We start from the raw sequence: 26,661 nt of genomic DNA on the forward strand, positions 1-26,661 counted from the left end.
ATATCGGGTTACCTAGTGTGTTTATCCTACACAAAAATACTCATTCAGGGAAATGTTAACAAATACAATAATTATTATAGCATAAAACTGCTGTTCTTGTCACTTTTCGGGGGTGTTTTAACAGGAGAGAAAACGTGTGTTAACAGAGAGATTCTCGCGTTCGCGTGCTGTTGTAACACCTTTTTGTATATGCGCGTTCCATGGCAACATTCGGCCCCAAAACGAATAATTCAAAACGAAATGACGTCAACGTAAAAAAAAACAACTCAGACATTTCCGCGCATTTCGTGGCAAATTAATGACGTTGAGAGACATTAATTATATCCATTTATCAGTTTTACTCGTTTTATGCTAGAATAGCGTTAGCGCATGCTCATTTCGTGTTATAACATTTACAGAATCCCTCGGGGAAACGGGCTCGGGTACCAACCAATTCCTCGGGATTCTGCAGATGTTATAACACAAAAAACATGCGTTATCCCTACATAAATAACCAGTCGAATATAAATGCCTATGAAATCACTTCAGATAATCCAACGTGCCAAATTATGCGATACGTTCCACTGCCTCTTATCTAATGCAGATAAAAGAGGATTTTTACTTCCTTTTTGAAGTTATTGTTATTGGACAGAGAAGTTGCGTCAGACTTACTTGTTTGCTTTATTATTTAGAATGTGTTCAGTGATAAAAATCGTTTTCTTGTTTATGTGCCTAGGATTTACCGTGGATTCAGTTTCATCAACGCGTAGTAAGTATACTACACTGTTGGATTGTTTTCGTTGTTCCTGATTTACATACAAGCGTTTAAAAATATTTGAGCCGTGAGAAAACCAACAGCATCCGCGCAGTCTGGTCTGGATCCATGCTGGTCGCAAAGCCACTATGTTGGTTTTTTCATGTCGCGGCTCATTTATGTACAAATCTATTTATCTAACCTTTATACATTACTTAGAAAGTAATTATATGATCTGCTACAATAACCATTTGATGTTCCGTATAAATGTTGTTGTTGTTTTTTTGCCTGTCGGAACATATTTTGCTATGTGTATTATGCCATTTGACAATATCGGTTTTCAGACCGAAGCACCCACATTGGTAGATTACGAAACACTAGCAGCCACTAACGGAAAACAGATAAAACAGCGAAGAAAGTGTGTATAGCGTTACACTCTCAATGTAAAACTTCTATTATAATAGTTCAACAGGGATTTATTTTGACATTTCGAAAACCATCAAGATAGACCTTACTCTAGTAATGTATGCCCTGTTTCAAAGAAAACTTGCAATATTTTGCTTTTGAATATTCATAATGTCGACAATTGATTTCGGTTTGTAAATATCTCGGGACACGATTTTTTTTTTTTTTTTTTTTATTTATTTATTTTATCATTATTTTTTTAATTAAAAACTAATGTATCTCAAATAGCGATTTGTCAACTGAGAAGGGATTATATCACGAGGGCCCAGTGATAATAGGCATCCTACAATAATGATTTTATTCAATTTGATATTTCAATAAAACGCTAGATAAAAACTTTCCCGATCAATACATGACAGGATGATTTAATATTTAATGCCTTTTCATTATATAAATTCAAATGCGAATCCTAAAATAGAAAGGCAAAACGCACAAATTCAAAAGGGGAATTACCTGTTTCATTTTTTATTACATATTTTTACAGTCAACATAAACGTATGCAAAGGAGAAACGCAATTATAAACACCTTATAATTGAATATGTATATTTTACCTTTTTCGCAAGTGTTTAAATACTTGCTAAATGTAGTGTACAGCTTCAAAACATTTGAAAAGTAAACTGTTACCAATTTGATTTAAATCTGTTTTTTCATAATTCACACATTACAATTATGCTTTTATATGTTTTACAAGTACACTTGAAATGTTTTGAATCTCATCTTTCCGGCACAATAACCAAAGTTCAAGTTCTCCAAAAATGATTGTACCTGTTTTAGTGGATTGGGTTGGAGACAAAGGATTATATTTTAAATACAGCATTATGTCCTAAAGTGTGTTCAATGGTTGTATACTGTTGAGAGTCTGTGGCGTAGTGGTTAGTAGGTTGAACTGCAGTGTGTCTGATCCGGGTTTGGTTCCCAGTCATAACTAATATCCCGACTGATGTTCAATGCTGGGTGACTCATTTTAAATTGTACTGGATGCTTGGAATGTAAATATGACACATGCCGCTGCCTTATCTGGATGTAATGTTTTTCCATCCATTCACTGAGTACCAACTTAAAGACCTATCCTGGAATACTATTAGGTTGTTGCTCAAATAATTTTCCAAAAATTAGCTAACATGTTATATAATATGTTACAAAAATGAAGCATCGATCACCATGCTTACTTTTGTACCTTCAATCGCAAGAGTCGCCAGTGTAGTAAATCTGGACGGGAAAACATTAATGTTTTAATAAACATGAAAAATCCCAGTGTGGAGGCTTGTACATTGGTACATATACAGTGTAACTTCCGAAACCCGGGCGACGTCTTGACCAGACTAAAAGTTCGGTATTTGGAAGTTTCCGGAATTCAGAAGTGGAAGTTGTGCACTAGCGTTAATGTTTTCTTACACGTAGGATGAAGGGGATTATTATCCTTTATAATTGTACATAAAGTGTGTATATAATAATTAATAAGTAAGTTAATCATTTACAAACATTAAGGTTAATCAAGTTCGTGTAATAAATTTCATTTTCGTATATATAAAAAAGGATAGCATTTATTCAAACATTTTCCACTCCCATTTGATCATCTTTGAAATCCCGAGTTTGTCAATATTTAATTGATATTGAGAATACCAATCTTTCTTTCATTCAAACATTAAGAAATGTTTCACACGTAAGATATTTAATTTATCACGTTTTCATAAATTGAAAACAAATTTAAATAATCGCCGGTTGTTCAACAAATTGAATATCCCTTAACAAAGAGTTGTTGAATTTCCAGTATGAGGTACCTTTCTTAAACTTTCCGAATTCAAAACTTAATAAAATCATTGAATGGTCTGTTCTACAGCCTGGTAAAATTGACGCATTACTCAAGTCTGTGTATAAATTACTGGAAATTAGGAAAAAATCTAGTCTTGCTTTTTTAATAGGATTTCTCTTAAACCATGTATACTGTTTTTCTTCAATGTTTTGTTCTCTCCATGCATCAATTAAATTACATTCGATCATCATTTGAAGCACTGTTTCTCTTGCTTTAGGATTATTTACATTTATATAATTAAAACAATCAATGTCTGGGTTTAACACTATATTATTATCTCCAACAATTAAACAATGATTTTCAGTTTCTAACACTTTTCTTTCAATATATTTATAAAAATCAGGGTCATCTTTATTTGGGCCATATATACAAAACATCGAAAGATTAACATCTGCAATACAAGCATGAAGAATAAGAAGGTTGCCATTCTGGTCGGTTTCCATACTAGAGAATTTATAACTAAAGTTATTATTTATAAATATTGCTACCCCCCTAGACTGACTATTAAAGTTACTAAAATAACATTCATAGCCCCATTGTGCGCGAATGTACTTAATTTCTCTATCTGTAAAATGTGTATCTTGGAGAAAATAAATATTGTATTTTTTCTCTTTCAGGTAATTAATAACATCTTTCCGTTTTCCCCTGTCACCTAGTCCTTGTACATTCATTGAGACGAAAGTTAAATTCTCAACCATAGAAAAAAACTAGACAAATCATGGATGAAAAGAAAGAATAATAAAAATACCCTGCTTCTTATGTAACAGCAAAAAACAAACAAACAAACAAAAAAAACACACGGTGCTGCACCTGAAAAATAGTAGAAAAATAAAAAAAAAATCAGTTTATTAAGGAACATACGAAAATGTAGTTCTGTTTTTGAAGTGAAAAACTGAGGGAAAGAACATAAATTTTTATTTTTGTACGCAATATTTAGACATAAGCCTTAAGAGAGACAGTCTATGGTAATGGTATATATAAAGACGGCTAGTAATAATTGATTTTGACTTTTTACCTTAACCAATAAAAGCTAAAAAGTTCACAAAATACCTAAAAACTAAGATACATGTAGGTGTCTGATGATATTTTCAAATGTTTAGACATTATCTTTTGAACAAGAAAAAGGAACAGCCTTTCATAAAGTTGTATATAAAAATAACTATTGGTAGTCAATTTCGGATTTTTTTTCTTTTTTCTTTGCCTCAACAAAGGAAACAAGAAACACGGAATATCCTGAAACTAAGATACCTGTATGTTTCTGACGTTACTTTCTAGTGTTTAAACATAATTATAATCATTTTTGATTTTTTTTCTTTCCTCAACAAAGAAAACCAATTCACAAAATACCTAGAAAACTATGATACATATAGGTTTCTCTGCAAAATGGGTATGTGCAGCTTTATCTCTATTTTAATCCAACAATATCTTCTTTGTAAAAGAAAGGAATGACAAAAATCTAACGATTTTGTTTTGTTTTTTTTTTTCGTTTTTTTTTTCTCTCTTCCCAATTTCACAATAACGGAAAAAGAAACAAAACACCTTCTGCGCGCAGAAAGAAAATATCACATGACTCTTCAAGAATACAAAATGCTGACACATAGAAAACTCTTACTGCAAATGTGTCTTTAATAGAGTATCTGCGCGCATTCTGTGCGCCAGAAGAAAAAGTCACATGACTCCTTCAAGAATACAATTTTTTTTTTTAATTAATTTCGTAAAAAGATACGACACCCTCTGCGCGCAGGAAGAAAAAGTCACATGACTCCTTCAAGAATACAAAAGAAAAAATTCTAAACATAGAAACGTCTTACTGCAAAAATAGTTGTTTTAAAAAGTATTTACGCGTATTCTGTGCGCAGAAAGACGAAGTCACATGACTCTTTCAAGAACAAGAGCTGTCCGTAAGACAGCCAAGCTCGACTATTCGAAATATTGACCCAGAAGCGGGAAAATATTACCCAAAAAGTTAAATATCAAAAGAGTTTTAAGTTCAAAAGTGGGAATAATTTGACCAAAATGCATATCAGTTATGGGACTTGCTGCTATCAACTAGTTTTATAACCCCGAAGGCACATGAGAAGTTTCAATTCAATATCTGCATTAGTTTTGGAGATAGAAACTTGCATGTAAAACTTTAACCAGAATTTTCAAAGTCCAAAAGGGGGCATAATTTGCCCAAAATGCATGCCAGAGTTATAAGGACTTGATCCAGTGAGGTTAGTAATTGATCTAGAAAAAGAAAAAATAAGTTTCAAATCTATATGCCTTTTAGTAATAGCTGTATGTACATGCACGCAAAACTTTAACCAGAATTTGCTAAGTCCAAAAGGGGGCATAATTTGGCCAAAATGAAGGTCAGAGTTATGGGACTTGATCCTATCAACTAGTTTTATAACCCCGAAGACACATGTGAAGTTTCAAATCAATATCTGCATTAGTTTTGGAGATAGTAACTTGCATGTAAAACTTTAACTTAAATTTTCTAAGTCTAAAAGGGGGCATAATTTGCTCAAAATACATGTCAGAGTTATGGGTCTTGACCCAGTGAGGTTGGTAATTGATCTAGAAAAAGAAAAAATAAGTTTCAAATCTATATGCCTTTTAGAAATAGTTGTATGTACTTGCACGCAAAACTTTAACCAGAATTTTCTAAGTCCAAAAGGGGGCATAATTTGGCCAAAAGGAAAGTCAGAGTTATGGGACTTGCTGCTATCAACTAGTTTTATAACCCCGAAGACACATGTGAAGTTTCAAATCAATATCTGCATTAGTTTTGGAGATAGTAACTTGCATGTAAAACTTTAACCAAAATTTTCTAAGTCCAAAAGGGGGCATAAATTGCTCAAAATACATGTCAGAGTTATGGGACTTGACCCAGAGAGGTTGGTAATTGACCTAGAAAACGAAGAAATAAGTTTCAAAGCTATATGCCTTTCATTGATGGCTGTATGTACTTGCATGCAAAAACTTAACCAAGGTGTGACACCGACGCCGACGCCGACGCCGACGCCAGGGTGAGTAGAATAGCTAGACTATTCTTCGAATAGTCGAGCTAAAAACAAAATTCAAAACATACTTATTACATAAAAAACGTCCTACTCCCAAAGTGTCTTAAAGAAAGTATTTACATCTTTTGGGTAATTAAAGTTAACTTTCTTCAGAAACTCTAAAAGGAAAAGGTCAGCTATAAGAGGCAAACGCGTGAAAAAACCCATCAAAAGTAGCACAGTAGCAACCACTAAATGTTCTGAGCTATATCTTTAGGTTTTTATCCTCACAATGGCTGAAACACAAAGGAAGTATAAAAGGCAGACTTTTCTGACTGCCTAATAAATGTACAAAAAAAATTAACATGAAAAAATATTAGTAGCAGCTCTCTATGACGCGTGACTAATTCAATAATGATGTTTGATAATACCACTTGTCTAGATGACTTGTCCTTTTTGACCTTTAGAAAAAAAAAGAAAAAAAATATTTTTTTCCCTCCGAGACCGTCCACGAAGATAAGTCTGAAAATGAAAAACTACAGTCAAAATTGTTACATTGTGACGGTCCATAAAGATAATTCCGCAAAGAAAAGACTAGACTATTCTTTCTAAGAGAAACATATTTGAAAAAAGAAAAACCTACATAATGTTCTGTACTACATCTCTGCATAATAGAAAGGATTTTTAATTGATGGAACTATCTGACTGTCTAAAAAAATCTACATAAAAAGGAAACACAATACCACACTAATAATAGCTTATGTTAATGGCAGCTATCTATGACATGTGACTATTACAGTATTAATATATAGAAATACCAATTGATTACTGTCTTGTCATTTTTGTCAGTTATGAGACAATTCTAAAAGGACCTAAATCCTTTTCATTTCCTTTATAACAAAAAGTTGAAAACGCCCCTAGGTGGTCGTAAAAATCTTGAACTAAGCTAAGATAAGGAATATAAAACATATTTAAACAAGAAACATATGAAATTCAAAATTTATAAAAGTATTCTGTACTACTAAGTTTTATCCTAACATGACTACCCTAACATGTAATATTATCAGATTGATTACATTGACAAAAATTTTCTGATTATCTAAAATAATCTGCCTAAAATTAACATGAAACCACGTTAATAGTGGCTATTAATAAAAGTTACCTTTGACATGTGACTATTTCAATAATAACTGTCTTTCTGACCAATCTTATGCAAACACCTTATAGGTATACACTGGTTTGAGCAAAAAGGAAATTTACATGATTTTTTTATGTAAATAAACACTGAAAGGAGAAAAAAAGGAAACAGGAATAAACACACATATAATAGCACTAAAGCACCTATGAAGTTTATAGTGTGTTGAGAACATTTAAATTCGGTTAGTCATCATTGATCAGTCTTTCAGTAATGGTTTTGACAAATCTGTATACATGTCAATTTTGATCTTTCTTTCGTTTTTCAGAAGTGCCAAAACTTTACCATTATCCGACCAACAGTTTTTAACTTCTTCTTTTTCCAGACAAAGCTTCCAGTAGTTTCGCGTTTTTGAGAGTCAAATCCTCTCTGATGACAACACACTTTTACCCTTTAGTTTCTTCCTAGCACCAATAATGAGCATCTTTTCTGTTCTGCGCAAGAATTTACAAATTACAGGTCTATTGGCGTCTACAGTAAACTTGCCCAATCTATGCGCCACATTTTTAGAACTTTCATCTATCGTAATGTCTAGATTGTCTTTCATGAACTTGACAATCTTTCCCGTTGTATCTGATGGAGTTTCATTCTTGTTGACGTCTTCGAGCCCGTAAATCCTAATACTGTTTCTCCTTGTATATTGTTCTAAGTTATTTATTTGGAATTAAGTATATTTGACTCTATCTGAAGTACTCATGACCATCTCTTTTAAATCTTTGTTGAACAAACTTAGCAACTTATAATGCAGATTAAAAGACAATACGCTTCAGAAGAACAATCTTCACAAGAACCAGTAGAAAATATAAGTAATGAAGATTTAATATTGACCATAAATGATAAACTTTTTTTGAGGTTCTTTTAATGGAGATTAGGGGAAAAAGTATAGCTTTCTTCTCCTTTAAGAAAAAACAAGAAGATAATAAACAAGAGAAACTTATAAAAGAGATTAGTACCCTTGAAAAACAAAATAATACTAACTTTGATTTATTACAGAGTAAAAAAACAGAACTGGCAGAGCTGAGATCAAAAAAATTGCAGGGTGCCTATATAAGGTCTAGAGCTAAGTGGATCGCTGAGGGCGAAAAACCCACAAAATACTTTTGCGGTCTAGAAAAAAGGAATTTTGTTTCTAAGTTAATGAACTCACTGTACTCGACATCGGAAGCTCTCCTGCAAAAGCAAGAGGAAATTATGAATGAGGTTGTTAACCATTATAAAAACTTATATTCAGTAAGACAGACTGAAACAGTAGAATTAGACCATATATTACAAAATGGTTGTATTCCAAAATTAAGTGAAAATACGAAACAAGGTTTAGAAGGACATCTTACATACAGGGAGATGCTGAATAGTCTAAAAAATGTCAAACGACACAGAGCCCGGCAGAAGTGGGTTTACCACTGTCTTTTTTTAATTTTTCTGGTCGGATATTGGCCATTTCTTAGTAAGATCAATTAACTATGCCTTTGATTCGGGGGATCTGTCGGTTTCTCTTAAACAAGGGGTTATAACCTGTATCCCAAAGGGAGATAAAGATAAACGTTACATTAAAAATTGGCGTCCCATTTCTCTTTTGAATCTTTCGTACAAAATCGCTTCTGCTAGCATTGCTCAAAGATTAAAAGAATGTCTTACCAAATTTGATTAGTCCAGACCAAACTGGTTTTCTTCCTGGAAGATTTATTGCAGATAATATAAGACTAGTGTATGATGTAATGTTCCACACAGAAGAACAACAAATACCAGGAATGTTATTGTTAGTGGATTTTGCAACAGCTTTTGATTCCCTTTCATGGTCTTTTATGTACAAGGTGTTACAGTATTGTAATTTTGGTGGAAACTTTATAAACTGGGTTAAATTGTTTTATGATGATATACAATCTTGTGTCAGTATAAATGGTCACCTGTCAGACTGGTTTAGGGTCCAGCGAGGTTGCCGTCAGGGGGACCCCCTGTCCCCTTATATCTTAATTCTGTGTGCGGAAGTATTAGCGGCAATATTGAAACAAAACAAAAATATTAAAGGGATAAGAATAAATAATACAGAATTTCTCCTGTCACAGTATGCGGATGACACGACTGTATTATTAGACGGAACTGAAAAGTCCTTAAAAAACACAATACAAACATTAGACTTCTTTGCAAGAATATCAGGATTACAAATAAACATAGATAAAACAAAAGCTGGATTGATTGGATCTTTAAAAAGTAGCAGGTTTTTACCTTGTCCAGAATTAGGACTTCAGTGGGAGTCCCATAGTTTTAAATTACTAGGAGTAACTTTCACAAATGACCTCAAAAATATGGCAAATACTATTTACCAAAAATTGAAGAAATTAAAAGGCTCTTCGCTCACTGGAATAAAAAGGTTATCAGTCCAATAGGTAGAAATATAGTCATAAAAACACTAACTTTACCAAAAATCAATCACCTTATTATGAGTTTGCCAAATCCAAATAATGACATCATAAAAACTTTGCAAAATTCTTTTTATACATTTTTATGGAATGACTAGGATAAGGTAAAAAGAAGTACTGTTATTCAGTCCTATGAAAATGGAGGTATAAAAATGATAGAGTTAGATACTTTCATTACCGCTTTAAAACTGACTTGGCTTCGCAGATATATGAGATATAATACTACATATTTTGAACTAATTACAGATATCTACCCTTTTCTTCAAACCTATAGTAATTATGGAATGAATTTTATGAAAAATAAACTGAACACTGTTGGAAATTACTTTTGGAATGATGTCTTTAAAGGAATCATACGAATAAATGACCAATACCCAAAAAGCTGGAGTGATTTTTGTGCACTGCCAGTATGGCACAGCAGTAATTTTAAAATTGGTGGTGTTAGTTTTCACTATCCCATGTTCATAAGGAAAGGAGTTTTATTAGTCAACGATTTTCTAGATAGAAATGGAAACTTTCTGTTGTATAATGATTTTATTGATAAATATGAAGTCAGAACAAATTTTTTACAATATCAAAGTATCATCGCAGCAATAAGAGATTTCATTGACAAGGTTAGATTTCCACATTATGCAAGAAGGGAAACCTCACCTTTACAACCATTTGCAGTAAAAAAAAAAGTTAATAGTCAAATAAAAGGATGTAGAAAAATCTATGCTTTCCTACTTGCCAGGCCAAAAATAATCATCTCTCTAAGGAGAAAATGGACTGATAAATTAAATTTAAATGCGCTTTTTAACTGGAAATATATATATATAAATTCCCTTTCATTGCAACTAAAGATACAAGGTTGCAATGGTTTCAATTCAGACTGAATCATAGAATCATTTCAACAAATTACTCTCTCCAAAAAATGGGTTTAAGAAATGATTCGTTATGTTCTTTCTGTAATACAGAAACTGAAACTTTACAACATTTATTTTATGATTGCCGTTATAGTAACTTATACTGGACTGAGGTCAAAAGATGGATAAACGAAACTTGTCCGAATATTTCCACTGAATGGTCAAAGACAGATATTATTCTAGGTAACGAAAAATTTAGCATTGCATTAATGAACATATTACTAAATGCGAAATTTACTATATATCAATGTCGAACTAGAAACATATTTCCAAGCTTTCAGTTTTTCAAAACACAAATGAAATGCTATTGAAACTTGAACATTTTAATGCTAAGAAAGAAAACAAATTAAGGAGGTAGGTTACCTTCATATTTGTATGTGCGCATGTCCAACCGGAAGCTAACGTGACGATTTACGACGATGTTTACGACAAATTAAATGTGTTTGTATATTCATTCTCCTGAAAACAAATCATGAACCTGCCTCCGATCTGATACTTTATGGTTTAATAATGCAGAAATAATGAATCAATTGCCGCAGAAACGCTTCAAAACAATGTTGCCTTAAAATGACGTCATTGACGTCATGACGTTACGTGTCAGTTACCGCGCAAAATTAATAGAATTTATCTTGAATGTACGTAATTCTGTGCATTTTCTTTATTTTAACTATCTTCAAATAACAAATATTTGCTGAAATATTTGTTATGAATCTTTTGCTCTGAATAATCATCAATATTTTGCTTCTTTTATGTAGTTATATTGAAACGTTATGCGGATTGTAAGAAAATGGATGATGGTAACCAATGTTATTTGGAATATAGTTGGATGAAAGGTTACTTGTAACGGCCATTTTCAAATAAAAAATCTAGCAGTTTGATTTGTAATACCTATTTTCAGGTTCCGTTGATAATTTGTTACTTATATACTAAAACTAAGATCTAAAATTGTTCAAATTTCAGTAGAAAAATGTGGTTCCTTGAATTTAATTGATGTTACCATGGAAACGAAGCCCGTGACCTATGTATCTAAATGTAAAATTCAAAAGCGTTGACACTGGTCTATTTAAGAAACACAGCTTCGGCTTTTTATTTTCATTTCAACAATATCCATGAGAATAATAGCAGCATGCTGAACGATTTTTCCATGAAAAATGCCAGACGAGGGGTACTGCCGTATGTATTCTAAGCTGTGAAATTTGTTTGAATCAATGCAAATAACAAGAAAATATAACTTACGTTAGAAATAATATGTTTTAAAGCTACATTAACTAGAATGATAATCTTATTCAATATTTTTTTATAAGAAATTACGACAAAAAGCAAGATATAAGCTATTTTAAACATCTCTGTTGCCATGGTTACTGTAAACTTTAAGAAAAATAGGGTACCATGTAAAGTGCTTGGCATTTTGCTTATAATATTTCCCAAATATTCCATGTTGGTCATTAACAGAATGCCACTTAAGCCGTCGAAAACCCCTATTTTTATACATAGTTGTTTAAAAATGAGAGAAAATGCGTTACCATGGAAACACGAGCCCCGCGACATATACATTTAAAGCTTATATTAGAAAGCTAACGTGCATATTAGTAAAATTATCAATTATGCAGACTTCTACGGATATCAATGAAACTAAAATACACTGAAAAGTGTTAAATATCCGTATTTTCCTTCTTCTTTCAATATCAAATACCTTTAGAGGGTCATGTTCTTCAAACCTGAATAAAAATTGAATTTGAAGGGACAGAGACAAACGAAATTGAGATTGTAGCAGGTAAAACTTCATATTACACGAAATACAAACAAATGCTCGGTTAAACTAACTTGAATTTACCCTTGTAACAAGGTAACCTACCTCCTTAAACAAACTTAATGTAAAATGGAGTGATTGTCTATCTCTGCTTTCACTAGACAACTGATCTTTCATTTGTACAGCTCATTTCGAAATCTCCCCAGTGCTGCACCACCAACCCCTACTTTGTTTCTGTCCCTTCTCCACCCCCCCCCCCCCCTTTTCTCTCTCTCATGCTTTTTTTTGCATAGCCTCTTATGCCGATCTGGTATCTTTTATTTTTGTTTTTTATTAAGGTGATAAGAAGTAGGTATTACAATCAAGAAAGATGAATAACTGTGTTTTGATTAGGCATAAAAAAAAATATGTTTGTTTCCTGTAACATGCTGAAAAAAATGGGGGTCGGTAGGTAGGGATTTTTTTTTTTTATTAGGTGTCAGAACATTTCAGTGTTTAGTAACCTTATTATCGCCAATTAACTGCCTAATCAGGCCTCAACCTTAACTTTTTTCAGCAGTTGCCAGCAGGTTCACCAACTGCTAAAATCTAGTTGACCTGCTCAGACTTTAGTGGACCTCCAATTCTATCTCATAAATTGTGATGCTGTAGACGTCATAACTTCATATAACTCAAAGAAACAGGACTTATTTCTAAATTATTAAAAATGGAAGACTGTAGCAATCTGTTATCCCGAAAAATAATTATTTTGAAAAGTGTCCCAAAATATGGACACAATCAGCACCAGTGTTGAAAGTGAAAAAAAAAAAACATCAACAATTATCGGAAATCATTCTGACGATAAACTAAGTAATTGGCCTCGTTTTCATCATCAATTAACACCCCCTCAAAGAGCTCAAAGAAGTGTGTCGGATATTGTGGCATCTGCAGTGGAGATCAAAGCGGTATAGTTTCCACGAGATTGTCATTGCATTACGTCATGTTTTCGCGCCATGTGACACATCACTGTCTGATCGTACTTTCTCGATTCCTTTAATTGTTGAGAAGAAATCAGTAAAAAAGTTTTTTCATTATTTTTTTAAAAGCGAATGTGCAATATCCAGAATAAACTGACATATAAATGTGTCAGACCGTGAACGATGCTGACCTATTTGCCCTCAAGAAATTTACATTATTGTTTGAGAAGAATATCTAACAAAGTGTTGTGTCAAAAAATATATGTACGAAGACTCATTTAAAACTTATTAAAAATCGCAACGACATCATACTGCCTCATTTTAATATTTACGTTCATGAGGTCACGTAACCTATTCTGCCGTGCTAACAGAAATCTGTTTGCCAAAAAATCGTTTTACTCCATGTATTTAAATTGCTGCCGCTTTTTCATTATTTAAGATTTTTTAATTGTGTTTTTTGTATTTTCTGGTCAAAAGTCTGAATTTTATTACCATAGTATGTACCGTTTATTTACTTTAAAAAGGAAATAAATAATCAAGATCGCGCTGTTTGAAATTTTACAAAACATTATATGAAAAATTGATCGTTTTAAAAGAATTTTGCCTACATTCCTGTCGATATCTTATTAAAATTGTTATAGAATTCAAACTGTATTAGTTCTCAAGCGGTGTTGAATATCTGAAGCGATTATATTAAAAAATGAATGCACTACGCGCGTTTAACTGCGATGTAAATTAAGTATTACGATAGGGCGCACGTGCTGTGGAATGGAAAATTACCAGCATGACGTTTTGATAGTTTTACGATTCGCGGGTAAATTCCAGTCAATCCAGGTAATTTTGCCTGATGTAATTACTCAATTTGGTAAAGTTACCACGTAAAAACCACTCACCCGATCGGTGGAGTAGTCCATTCGTGCTATCCTGACTTTAACTCGCCAATGCTTATAACTGTAGAATGCCGTACTAAGGCAAAATCAACTTTCGTTTTGTGAATTCGCCGATATGGATACGATCCCCCACCCCCCACCACCCCTATTTTTTCACTTTTAAGGGTTTTATTTTATTTGCAGACCGTGACTGAAAATTGGTTGACCGTCGGTCTACCCAACTTTTGATAGTGGACCTGCCGATATTTTTGGTTGCGTCGGTCCAACGGTCCACCGCTAAGGTCGAGGCCTGTTTAAATTACTAATCAAATAAAATTGTTGAAAATTTGCTCCTGCCTTTCAATAACAGATGTTGTTCATACAAGTTTTTTTTTCTACACTGATTCCTTTTGTTCAGTAAACATTGTGTAACAGGCAAAGTTCATAGTTTTGCAGACAGACATAGCTTCGGGCCGTTTTTGCCATTTAGAGATTTTCGGGGCCACAATTAATCTTTTGTCGCAAATGGCTCAAGTGCAACCGACAGCGTGACCCCTGAACAAGTTGTACAAACATGATAATAGACTGCTCTTCTACGAAATGTTTATCAATTATCGTTTACACCTTGATCAATTAACACCTTTCATAATGAAGTACTAAATACAAACCGCGAGATAACCACGTGTCAGTCGGCGCGTGGCGTGATTGACAGCTGTCAGTAGCTAATTAGTATATGACGCTCCGCCTACTGCCATACTTCCGCTTGTGGCGGCGAACAGTATTGAAATTCACCAAGATTTTGATTGACAAGGGGCAGAACTTTTGAACTCGATATGCATCAAAGAAAACTTCTCGATTTTCGCGGGGGAAAACCCGGAACCTCGAGTCTACCGACAAACAGGCTTTTCGCCATGTTGTTTCATGTCGACAGAACCAGGAACGTTCGTGACTATGCGCGACAAGGTCGGGTACAACTAAATTATCCCTATAATCAATAAAGATATGATCAGAATCTCGAATTTCAGCCCATAAAAAAATTGCGGTCGGCGGTAAAAACTTACGGTCGGTCGGGTTACAGGAAACAAACATATTTGTTTTTAGGCCTTAGCTTATTATACTTGTAGGAATTATTTCCCTTTATGTAGCTCAATAGTACTTATTATACTATGGTTTTGCTTTGACCCTTGTTTTGTTTAACACAATTGGTTTCTACTATTGAGACCAGTGTAGATCTTGATTAGCCTGCACTGCAGTGCAGTCTGATCACGATCTGTGCTGTTTTTACGCCTATTGGTCGGGGTTTTTTTTTCGGTAAACATCTTGCAATCTCTATAGTACTGTTCGAATTAAAGAAATCTAACATGGCAAGGGTCAGGGCTTTATACGAGTTCTATATAATACAATCTTTTTCAAATAACTCAGTATGTGATTACCTACTTATAGAAAATTTCTTATACTATATGCTATATGCTGTAACCTACTATTGACAAATACAAAATTAAAAAAAGTAATCGCCGGTTACTTTTTTATACATTTGCATCAAATGATCACTGTGATTATAAAGCATGTCAAAATTAACACGTGCTGCTGATAGATAAACAAAAGAACATGTGATAACTTCCGACGGGCGTTTTTGGATTTGAAACATGTTAAAGACAATTAAAGTGTAAAACTCCGTATTCTGAGACTCCTAAATCCTATCAAAAACGGACGAAGTGAATGGAATTTTGTCTTGCAGCTTGCGTAGTCATACCCTTAAATATAAGGCTCTTGGTGCTGTTGCTAGTGTTATTATACCCTAGATTGACATACTTATATAATCTGGTATTTTGTATTAATGCCAGAGCCTTTCTTAGTGTTCGATTATCTATTCAAGTGTCTTTCTTTAACTCGCTGAAAATATGGTAGTGCAAGGTTGGCATGCCATAAACGCGTTTATCCGCTCTCTAACTCTCCTCGCAGACTCCACCCCTCCCAAGTTTCCTTTTATAAGGATTACTGACCGTTCCGAAACGGTGTCCCAGTATTTCAACTTTTCTTTTGTCTGTTCAAATTTATGTCTTGTTTGTTGTTAGTGTTTTTTTTCTATTTTATTTTATTTTGTTCCCCTATCGCTCTTTTACATTTGCGCCCTCTCACCTGTTACTATGAGTGGGGTTACGTACCCACATTTTCTTTGGCACCGACCGTCCCTTGGAGGTGTTTGCTGTGTTGTCTTTCCTGCTTGTATGTGTACGTCTGCGTGTGCGTGTACATGTGCATGTGCGTGATTAAATACAGTTCAACCTAGTTAAACAAGATCATCAGAAATCCTTATTTTATGTAAAATTTTAATTCCGTATCCATTAGGATTGCCTCTGAAGATGAATGTGTGAAGGGGGTTGATTTATGCAGCCTATATTTATAATATACATATGAATGTAAGATCATTTTTAAGCATATAACGCATGCAAAGAAAACATTAACTAAGTCTGTTTATAAGAGCTAGTGAAATACACAACCCTTCACTTCACCCACCACAGGCAAAAGCGGATAGCTCAGTGGTTTGCACACTGGCCTTCCAATCCTGAGGTCGGGGGTTCGATCCGCGGCAGCTACTCGAGAATTTTCAGAAACGCTTTTCAGTGTTTCCCACCCAACTAGAGGTGTACTGGTCAGGAACTCAGGCAATCCTTGCGTGTATCAGTGCTATACACTGGGCACGTTAAAGAACCAGGCTGTCTATTCGCAATGAGCTAGGCTAAGTTAGCCGGACAAGCCTGTATCTGATTTCTGATCTCTCTGTCATGGGGGCTTTGTCTCACTCTGTCCCTCTGGTCATATCGCTCTGTGTCTGTACTAGTAGAGGATGAATTATGCGCCCTGTGTGGCTGCATTTGAACTATGTAAAGCGCCTTTGAACGTGAAATTGATCATGAAAAGGGCGCTATATAAATCTGGTATAATAATAATAATAATAATAATAATAATAATAAAAGCGGAATTTTATTGCTGATGCAATTGAATTAAATCATGTTAGATATTAAGGATAGCAACACTGAGCTGATAGCACCATCTGTATATTCATTTTGACTGAACATAAAGAACTATGAATTTCAAAAAAGTTAAAGTAATGAAAACAATGGTTTCTTTCTGCCATAAATTGAGTATAAAAATTAAGTCATCATTATCCGAAACAATGACTCTAAACTTACAAAGCATTTCAATGAAATTGACTGAAATCAATATACTTTTAGATTGCCAGGATGCTTCGCCAGCTGACATTGCGTTCATCATCGATGGCTCTGGGAGCGTTACGCACGATGGTTTCATAAAGTCACTGCAGTTTGTTCAACGGATTGTAGATGCTTTCAATATAGGGCCATCAGCAACTCAGGTGGCATTAATCGTCTTTGACGACGATGCTCGTATCGAGTTTTATTTTAACAAGTGTAATGACGTGACAAGCTTAAAGTCAGCTATTTCAGCAGTGAGGTATGCAATATATTTATAGGTTTTAAAGCCTCCGATAACGTCGTACTTGAATTTAAATCTATTTTCACTTAATGTAGTGAGTGGTTCTGACATAAATTAATGATGTTGTTAGTTGGATGTTTCAACTCTTAGGGCAACTAATTTTCTGATACCACTTATATAATTATACCTGCTAGACAGAAATGTCATACCGTTAAAAGCCACATTCAATGTAATGTCAATAATATAATTATATTAAACATTTTCTATCGTGCTTACTGTATAGATCTTCTTAAATATCAAGACTGAGTACAAATGTTTGACGAAATTACACGAACTGTAGATAACCCATATTAAATTTTAGTTATACGGATGGAGGAACGGATATTACTGCCGGTATTGTCAAGGCAACAGAAATGTTCAAGGACACATCTGCATCAGGACGCCGACCATCGACTACTGGAATTGCTATACTCATAACAGACGGTAATATCTATAACAATATATATGATATGAAAACGTAAACATATTTCGTGAAGTTTTTTTTCAAATGACCGATGCCGCCCTTACCGGAATGCCCTTGAAAGTCGATTTTTTCAGTATTTTCCGAATTGCAAGAGCAGATAATTCATGATCAAACCTGGGTATCTATGATTTTCAATACATATTTCTGTTTTAAACATGATTCTCAGTTAGTACACAAAGTTTAACCCTTTGCCTGCTAAATTTCTAAAATGGACTGGTCCATCATTCAATTTGGGCAATACCTTTTTTTACTCGAAGGGGTGCTCACTGAAAGTTTACTGACTGAATAGCGACCAGTGCAGACCATGATCAGCCTTCATGGATGTGCAGGCTGATCTTGGTCTGCACTGGTCGCAAAGGCAGAATCACTTGCCGCCAGCAGGCTTAAGGTTAAAGAAATAGAAATTCTGCCGATAGGAAAATATTTGCCCTATATACATACAGGAAACTGTCCGATTTACCCGTAAATGGCAAAGAGAGTTCATCGGTCAGTTTTAAAATTTGATTATTGACAATTCAGGTTATTAACCACTTATAAGAAATTTCTTACTTAAGTTAGATACATATATCAAGCTAAAGTATATTCCTTATAAATTAATGTGTGCCTTTAAAAGGCACGTCATGATTTTATCGATTAAACTGCTAACAATTTAAGGTTACCTCTCAGTCATGAAAAACAAAATAATAGCATTTTATTATTGGTAATCGTAATAGCTACATTTTGCATTCATTTATTTAAATCTACGGATCGTTGGGTTGGTAGTTCAATCCCCGGATCTATTTGATAAAATAAAAAGACATTGTGTTTGAAATCATTCGTCCTCCACCTCTGACTCATGTGGAGAAGTTGGCAGTTACTTGCAGAAAACAGATTCGTACTGGTACAAAACCCAAGAACAGTGGTTAAGTTAACGGCCCACTGTTATTTAACAGAAATATTGTTGAAAACGGCGTTAAACCCAAAACAAACAAACAATAGTGGTCTTGCTATTCCTTTTGAGTAATACGCAAAGGAGCTTGCACTGAATAGAATTTCAGCGGCTTTTGTATCTGTAAATCTGAAAACATACGGCTTGCTAGTATACATTTACACAAGACAAATCAGTGAGATCAGATCAGTTAGACTCAAAATGTTATAGAATGTCATGTTAAAACAAACTGTTTTGTTGATCTGACTCATGCAATACAAGATGCAGACATGACATTTCAAGAAATTCCTGCCTGGAGGAACACTAACCATTAATAGCAAAATATATCAATACATTCAATTAGGTAATGTAGCAAAGATATTTACGAATGAGCAAATAAGATATAATTATGTTGTTAAAGAAACCTAGGCCAGAACCAACAATCACATAAACAGCATGTTTGTATCTCGCTTACGACGCATTTTCAAGGTTTTGGAGGTGGAGCCTGATGTCCAATAAGAACACCATCCACAAAAGAACTAATCCTTTAGGGACTGCAGTATACATACAGAAAAATCAGTCAATTGAAAATGCGCTTATGAAAGACGAACTTGACCTAATTTCGTTTCAAATCTCCATTATTCAAGTTGTATGTCTTTCATCTAAGCAATCACTGTCAAATGGTATGCATAAATGGAGAGTTATGAACACCTAAGTTTACGAAATAAAGTGTTCCTACGGGGCACAAACTAAATCTCAAATTCTACATATATTTACCTTTGGTGAAAAAAAAGAAGATACTACGGAATAATTTGGTATTACTCTACCAAAACCTCCCAGTTTTTGTTATGCACAAATATCACAATTTTTTTCACCATATGCCTGCACTAAAACACGGACGCCAACAGACATTTCTGAAAAAAAATGAAGACAAAAATACGAAATTTCACAGTTTTTTCTAAGGCTGAAATAGCAGGATTTGGCTGTAAAACGATTAATCTCACTTCTACCAATATGAATATCAAGGTTTAAGTGCTTATTTTCAGACATTTGAAAGAACACATAGCCAATAAAATGAAGAAATACCAGCTTCTGGTTCATCCGTTTAAAAACTTCTAAAATGCTTAAGTTTAATGGAGATCAATGTCTTTTTAACGAAGTCAGCGTTTTTAATATTCAGATTCATAGATTTTTTTTTGTGTGATTCATTTTCAAGGTCAGAGTTACAACTTTGAGCAAAGTACAATCGCTGCAGAAAAGCTGAAAGATCTGGGGATTATCATTTATACAGCGGGTGTTGGAAATTCAGTTAATGTTGAAGAGTTACAAAATGTGGCCACAAATTCGTCTTATTACTTCAACGCAGACAGTTACAATTCACTGGAAGATATCAACGGACCATTGACGTTGTCAGCTTGTACAGGTAGGTTTGATATTTTCTCTGTTCCTTTAATGTGTAATTACACTTTGACATTTGTTTACATAAAGTTTGAGCTGCATGCCAAGTTGTCATTGTTTTCCTACAAATGCTATAATTTGCGATTTCTTTCACCATGGCCATTTTAAAAGAAACCTCTTAATTTTATTGACTTTATTTACATTAAATTTTATTATTGATTTTGCTTTTAAAGAATTTTTAAAATATTGTACAAAACAACATCGTCATATGTTTTCAGCTCGTAGGGACAGGGTGAACTTTAGTAATCGCCCTTCGGCCGTCCGTCCGTCGTCCGTCCGTTCACAATTTCCTTGTGAACCCGATAGAGACAACATTTTGTATTTGATTTTAATCAAACTTGCACATATTTTGTATGGGCATAATATCTCGGTTCTTTTCGAAAACTGGCTGGATCTCGTCACCCGTAATGGATCCCAGTGTTATGACCCCTTAAAGGGCCAAAAATTTGTTAGAGACAACATTTTGCAATCAACTTTTATCAGACTTGCACACAACTTGTATTTGCATAATATCTAGGTTCCTTTCGAAATCTGGCCAGATCCCATTATGGCTTTTAGAGTTTTAGACCCTTAAAGGTCCGAATTTTGCTATATAGGATTTTTGCAGCCATACAGAGACTTCATTTATGGTTTGATTTAATTTAACTTGCCAAATATTTTCGACAACAATAAATCTTGGATTCCGTGATGAATGTGTCAAAACTAATCGTAGGTTCCGGAGTTCTTTTATATCTGCTTACCTCTCTGGATTTTAATAAAAATAAATTTATATCAGTAAGTAATTTCTGAAATTTCATTAATGCCATCAGTTTGACTTGGAACAAGTAATAAAGATACATATTTATTGAATTTATGACAAATTACCTTCCTTTATTTTGCATGTAAATGAATATACCTAGCAGCTTATGAGATTTACGGAATGCATATAGATGACACAGAGTGCAAGCCTTTACAACAATATATTTGAAAAGTATTCATATCGATAAACGTTCAATCAAGAGTTATCTTACAAGTCTACTTCTTACCATGAGAGACATATATAACGTTTCAAACCAATTTCTACGGAATCCTGTTTGGGCCATTTATAATGTCGCCGTCGCGTTTGTGGGGTCGGCACAGGACAACGCGAACTGACATAGCGGCATTACGAAGTGACACCCCACAATCGCAAACGGCGGCAACGATCCCAAACGACAATCGCGATATCCACTTTGACATGTCGCCTTTCAAAAGTACGATATATCTTGATGTAACTTCGCGTTGTCGAACGTCATATCGCATTGTCGCTATGTCACTTCGAAATACGATAACTAATAAGTTTTAACTCGATGTTTGAAGAGCGCTAAAATATCGCGTTTTTTACCCGTGCCCTCGCCATTTTAATTACTTAATCTCATTCTTTCGTACATCGACGCCGATAATTAGCAAGTTTTCATAACGCCCCACCGCAATTGTAATGCTTAAATTTCGGCAATTAGCGGGTTGTCGCCCTGCGAACCGGTGTAATGAAGTATTTCGACCCCCATAGAATAACGACCCCCGGTCATTATTCTATAGAAAATGTGACTCCTTTCCTGTAAAATATTGACTCCCCTTTTAAAAAACTCCCTTTGAAAACTCTATAGAATAACGAACCCCCGGTCATTGTTCTGTAAAAAAACTGACCCCTCCAAGTAATATACAGACTCTCTAAAGATGACTCCCTTCGAATCTCATAGAATAACGACCCCCGGTTATTATTCTATAGAAAAAGTGACTCCTTCCATCTAAAATACTCACTGCCAAAATTACTACATTCGAACTCTCATACAGTATCGATTCCCGGACATAATTCTATTTTAAAAAGTTACTCTTTCCGTGTAAAACACCGGCTCCTAAAAAGACTTTCGACGATAATATCTATTAAAAAGTGATCCCCACCAAACCTAACGGACAATTTTACTAGATCTACAACTCTAATACCCTCCATTGCCAATAGTTAACATTTTGATTGTACTTCTACTACTGGTGCCGCTACTTCTATTGCTATTACTACATGTACTTCTTCTTCTTCTCTACTACTACTACTACTACTTCTTCTACTACTATAACTACTACAACTGCTACTACTGATACTACTAATACTACTATACCTGCTTCCACTAATACGTCTTGTTCATCTACCTCTTCTTCTTCTGCTACTGTTGTTGCTGTCACTTATTCCTCTGCTGCTGCTGCTACTGCAACTGCCGCTACCACTGCCACTACTACTACTACTACTACTTTCTACTGTTGCCGCTACCGTATTTTACTGCCACTGCTAGGTATTGCAACTTCTATTAATACTAAGTTCTATGCTAGCAGTTTCTGAAGAATTACTTCATACCGAAGTTTGCAGGGGTTATTGACACTGGTGTGTTTTGTGAACGTATTGTGAATTGTTATTTTCCTGAAAAAATGTATACACCAAGATACAGCGTCTAGAAATAGAATCCCTTTTCCCGTTGCGGAATGCTCTGATTTCTGTCAATTAATGGTCAAATGGAAGGACGGATGGACAAGGGCAAATCTATATGGCCCCCTCCCCCGAGTGGGGGCATAAAATGCAGCAATTAGGCCTTAGATACATGAGTTATCACTAAATTTGACCAAATGACCAGGGGTCGTTTTTTATGGGAGTCAATATTCTTCGTGAGGTTCAGTTTACTTCACGTGCGGGAGTCATAGTACTATGATCTGGAGGTCATAGTACTAGGACCGGGGGGTCATTTTTCTATGGGGGTCGAAATACTTCATTACACCGGCCGTTTTATTTCTCTAATTTCGACTTTCGCAGCGCAACATTTTTGCATTTTCTTTTTGTAAGAGTTATGTATTGCATTCACCTATGTGGCTGATTTGTGCAATTTCATTTTTCACCTCGCGGTCTCACTTAGCTAAAACACGAGGATTAAAATTTAAAAAAGGCGGGGACGCGGGGAGAAAACACGCTATTTAGCGAAGGCGCGAAGCGAAAACACGATAATAACCGGGGTCGTTGGACGAAAAGTAGAGATTTTTAAGTTGGAATGTCGCGGGCGCGTTGCGAAAACACGACAATTAAATATTATTATTATTATTGTGTTTTCGTCCCGCGCTCTCTCCATCTTAAATTAGTAAGTCTCGTGTTTTCGCTCGGCGGGGTCGTGGAACGAAAACGCTGAATCGCAGAAAACACCCACCGTAAATATTTGTCTCTCTTGTGGTTGCTGGTAACAGTGTCAAGACTAAAATTGCTTAAATTTCTAATCATGGAGAGCATTTCTGTGTAGTTATAAAATATCCTGTCATGCAATTAAAAGTTATGGAGCAGAAAGCTTTATACTCAACCTGAATGGTTACTTTGTCCTCTAGTTGATAGACATAGGAAATGCAAGTATAACATGCAACATATAACCTTGTAATGTATGAGTGTATACGAAAATGCTTCAAGGGAGTTTAAAGCTAAGGAACAAAAGCTATCTTTACTTTAATTTATGTGACCGTGACCTTTGCTTACCAAGCACGTCTGCGACAATTTGTCTGGTCAGTAGGAGCAGAGATTATTTCAATGCATAAAACAAATTATTGGGTGAAAAAAATAATTTTACTTGACAGGAAACTGACTTTAATTTTTAACCTCAAAGGATATGTTTGTGTGCAGCACAAAGATAATCCGTCAATGTGTATAAAAGTAATGAGCGGAAACAATTTTTACTGGACTTTCAGTAGTGACCTACATTGCCTTTTAGAAACGTATTAAATTTATTAACCAGGTTTGAATACTTTTTGAATAATTGAAGGGACAGTTTCCCAAACGGACAGACAGACGGACGTCCTATAGTCCCATCAAGTGTTGTATCGGTAGAGGACTAATGATCACCAAAATCGAGGTTTTGGGCCCACAGCGTTGACAAACAGGCACTTGGAAGTCGCTGGCCTAGAAGCCCCGTTCGCTCCGTATCATGAGGGCATGTAAACGTACTTCTTAAAACCTATTGAACTTAGTTATTTCAACAAATGGTGATATAATTGGAGGGAGGTTTAGATGACACCAGAGATCAAATTCACGGAAACTATCAAGCTCATTTTTATATACTTTTGTATATACGCCACTTTAATGTAAGTCATCAAAAATATAAAAAATATTATGAAATGCTACAGATATTGACGGATGCGTTTGCTACAATGGAGGAACGTGTACCCCAGGAAACTTTGGAAACAAATGTAATTGTCCTGCCATCTATACAGGATTTTATTGTGAAAAACGTGAGTTTATTCGTATTTTCTCCAAACAAGTACTCTATTGTACCAAATGAAGTTTGGTGTTTTAAACGTAAACGATTTTCCGACCTCTCACAATGATAACCAGTGAAACATTGAACCCAATTTATTTGAAATAGTTTTTCTTTCATTTACAGCTTTTTAATACCGGCTATCATTGGAAACAATATATTTTATAATCCTAACTGTTTATTCATGCTGAGTGGCAAAATGACAATTAATTACTTCAATAACAAGAACAGCAATAACAAGTTGTTATGTTACGAAGATAAAAAGATGTTATATATGTATATAACGCGTTTTTTTACATTTATTGATTTATCATGACTTATTTTTGACTTGCAGCAATATGTGATGAATCTCCGTGCGTCAATGGAGATTGCAAAGTTACCGGCGACAACTGGTTTTGTTCTTGTCACGCTGGGTACACCGGAACTCTTTGTGACAGCAGTATGTAAGATTTAGCCTTTATTTTGAGCTTTTCAATGTCTTAGATATTTCCAAAATTTTCTGTAGTCATTCAGAGTTGTTTTTGTCTAAAGTTCTTTTTGTGCCTCCTGTCTTTAAACTTTCCGTATACATGATATTGGCACAAGATGCATTATTACTTTACGGTTATCACAGATATTGACGAGTGTGCCAGCAACCCTTGTATCAATGGAAATTGCATTGATGGTGTCAATAAGTTTCGCTGTTTTTGTCAGCCTGGGTACACGGGTACTTTATGTGGTATCGGTAAGTAGGACGCTTTAATGAATTTAGTGAGAATATTACCAATAAACTCCTTCAACACAGTCATCATTTATTATTTTTATTTGCACTGCCGCTTTGGGAACCAATAGTATATTTCAACATTGTTCTCTTTTTATTTTCTTAAATGATCTACCATGCCCGATAGAAGGTACTCATTACTTTATACTGTGTAAAATGTTTGACATGATGTTCTTTAACCACTTTCTGATGTATGTAGAAATATTATACATGACATACCTATGTTTTAAAGACTATAAGATTATATATACATGTAACACATAGAGAAAAGAAAAAAATACTTTCTTTCGTTTTCTAGATATTGACGAATGTTACTCTCAGCCTTGCCAGAATAAAGGAACCTGCATGGATGATGTGAATTTATATACTTGTATCTGTGCGCCAGGATACACTGGGATAAACTGTGCCATTGGTATGTTTTAATCAAAATGTAGTTAAATCTTTACCGTCTACCTGAAATACTTGCTATTCCCCTTAGTCAAGACACATTTTCGATGTTACCGGCCTTTCAAATACTTTCTTAAGGTGTATGAATATATCACCACAACACAGAAATATGTGATAAAACATCTTAACCAACAATCTACCTTACTATAATTTCATAATATGTCTTGTCGTACAGTCCCATACGATGGTTACTTAGAATAACGATATTCTCAAAAAGTTGCCTACCCCTACCCCGACACCCGCACCCGACACTCGCACTTTAAAGAAAGAATACAATTTGTAATGAAATAAAAATAAACAATTGCAGAAAACTATGTTCCATCCACTTACGTGAAATTTTAGCACTTAGATGCATATCAAAACAATGACATACAACACTTATTTGTAAATTACGGTTTTTAAAAGGCGATGAACTGTCCGAATGTGTTGCTTATTTATGCAGTCCTTTTTCGGAATTCAATGTACATTTCACAGTACTGAAAATTGTTTTGTAGAGTTATACTGTAAAGAAATTTTTATGCTTCATAAATTGCTTTTTCATGTGAAGCCATCTGTTCTTTCTATGATTTGAAGTTGCTTGACATATTTTTCTAAGAATTTAAGGCTTAGCAATAGATAGGCGCAAAACTGTAAAATTTAAGCGAATAGAATTTTGTAAAGTTTAATTCGCCACTAAAATCTTCTTTAAGTTTATATCAACAGGGTCGAGTAATACTGTTTCTGTATT

At 34.5% G+C, this 26,661-nt stretch overlaps 1 protein-coding gene across 2 annotated transcripts in view; it reads left to right on the top strand.

Moving 5' to 3' along the window:
* Positions 1-625: 625 nt before the first annotated feature.
* LOC123534864 (von Willebrand factor A domain-containing protein 2-like) overlaps positions 626-26,661 on the top strand; it is a 30,796-nt gene continuing 4,760 nt past the window's right edge. For both annotated transcript variants that reach the window (XM_053519385.1, XM_053519386.1), the window contains exons 1-8: positions 626-748; positions 17,328-17,565; positions 17,909-18,030; positions 20,194-20,400; positions 24,597-24,701; positions 25,062-25,166; positions 25,341-25,451; positions 25,786-25,899. In XM_053519385.1, coding sequence (XP_053375360.1) covers positions 673-748; positions 17,328-17,565; positions 17,909-18,030; positions 20,194-20,400; positions 24,597-24,701; positions 25,062-25,166; positions 25,341-25,451; positions 25,786-25,899 — 1,078 coding nt within the window. In that variant the 5' untranslated portion in view covers positions 626-672. The remainder of the gene's footprint in view (positions 749-17,327; positions 17,566-17,908; positions 18,031-20,193; positions 20,401-24,596; positions 24,702-25,061; positions 25,167-25,340; positions 25,452-25,785; positions 25,900-26,661) is intronic.

Source organism: Mercenaria mercenaria, chromosome 12 (genome assembly GCF_021730395.1).
Source record: "Mercenaria mercenaria strain notata chromosome 12, MADL_Memer_1, whole genome shotgun sequence".
Lineage (NCBI taxonomy): Eukaryota > Metazoa > Mollusca > Bivalvia > Venerida > Veneridae > Mercenaria > Mercenaria mercenaria.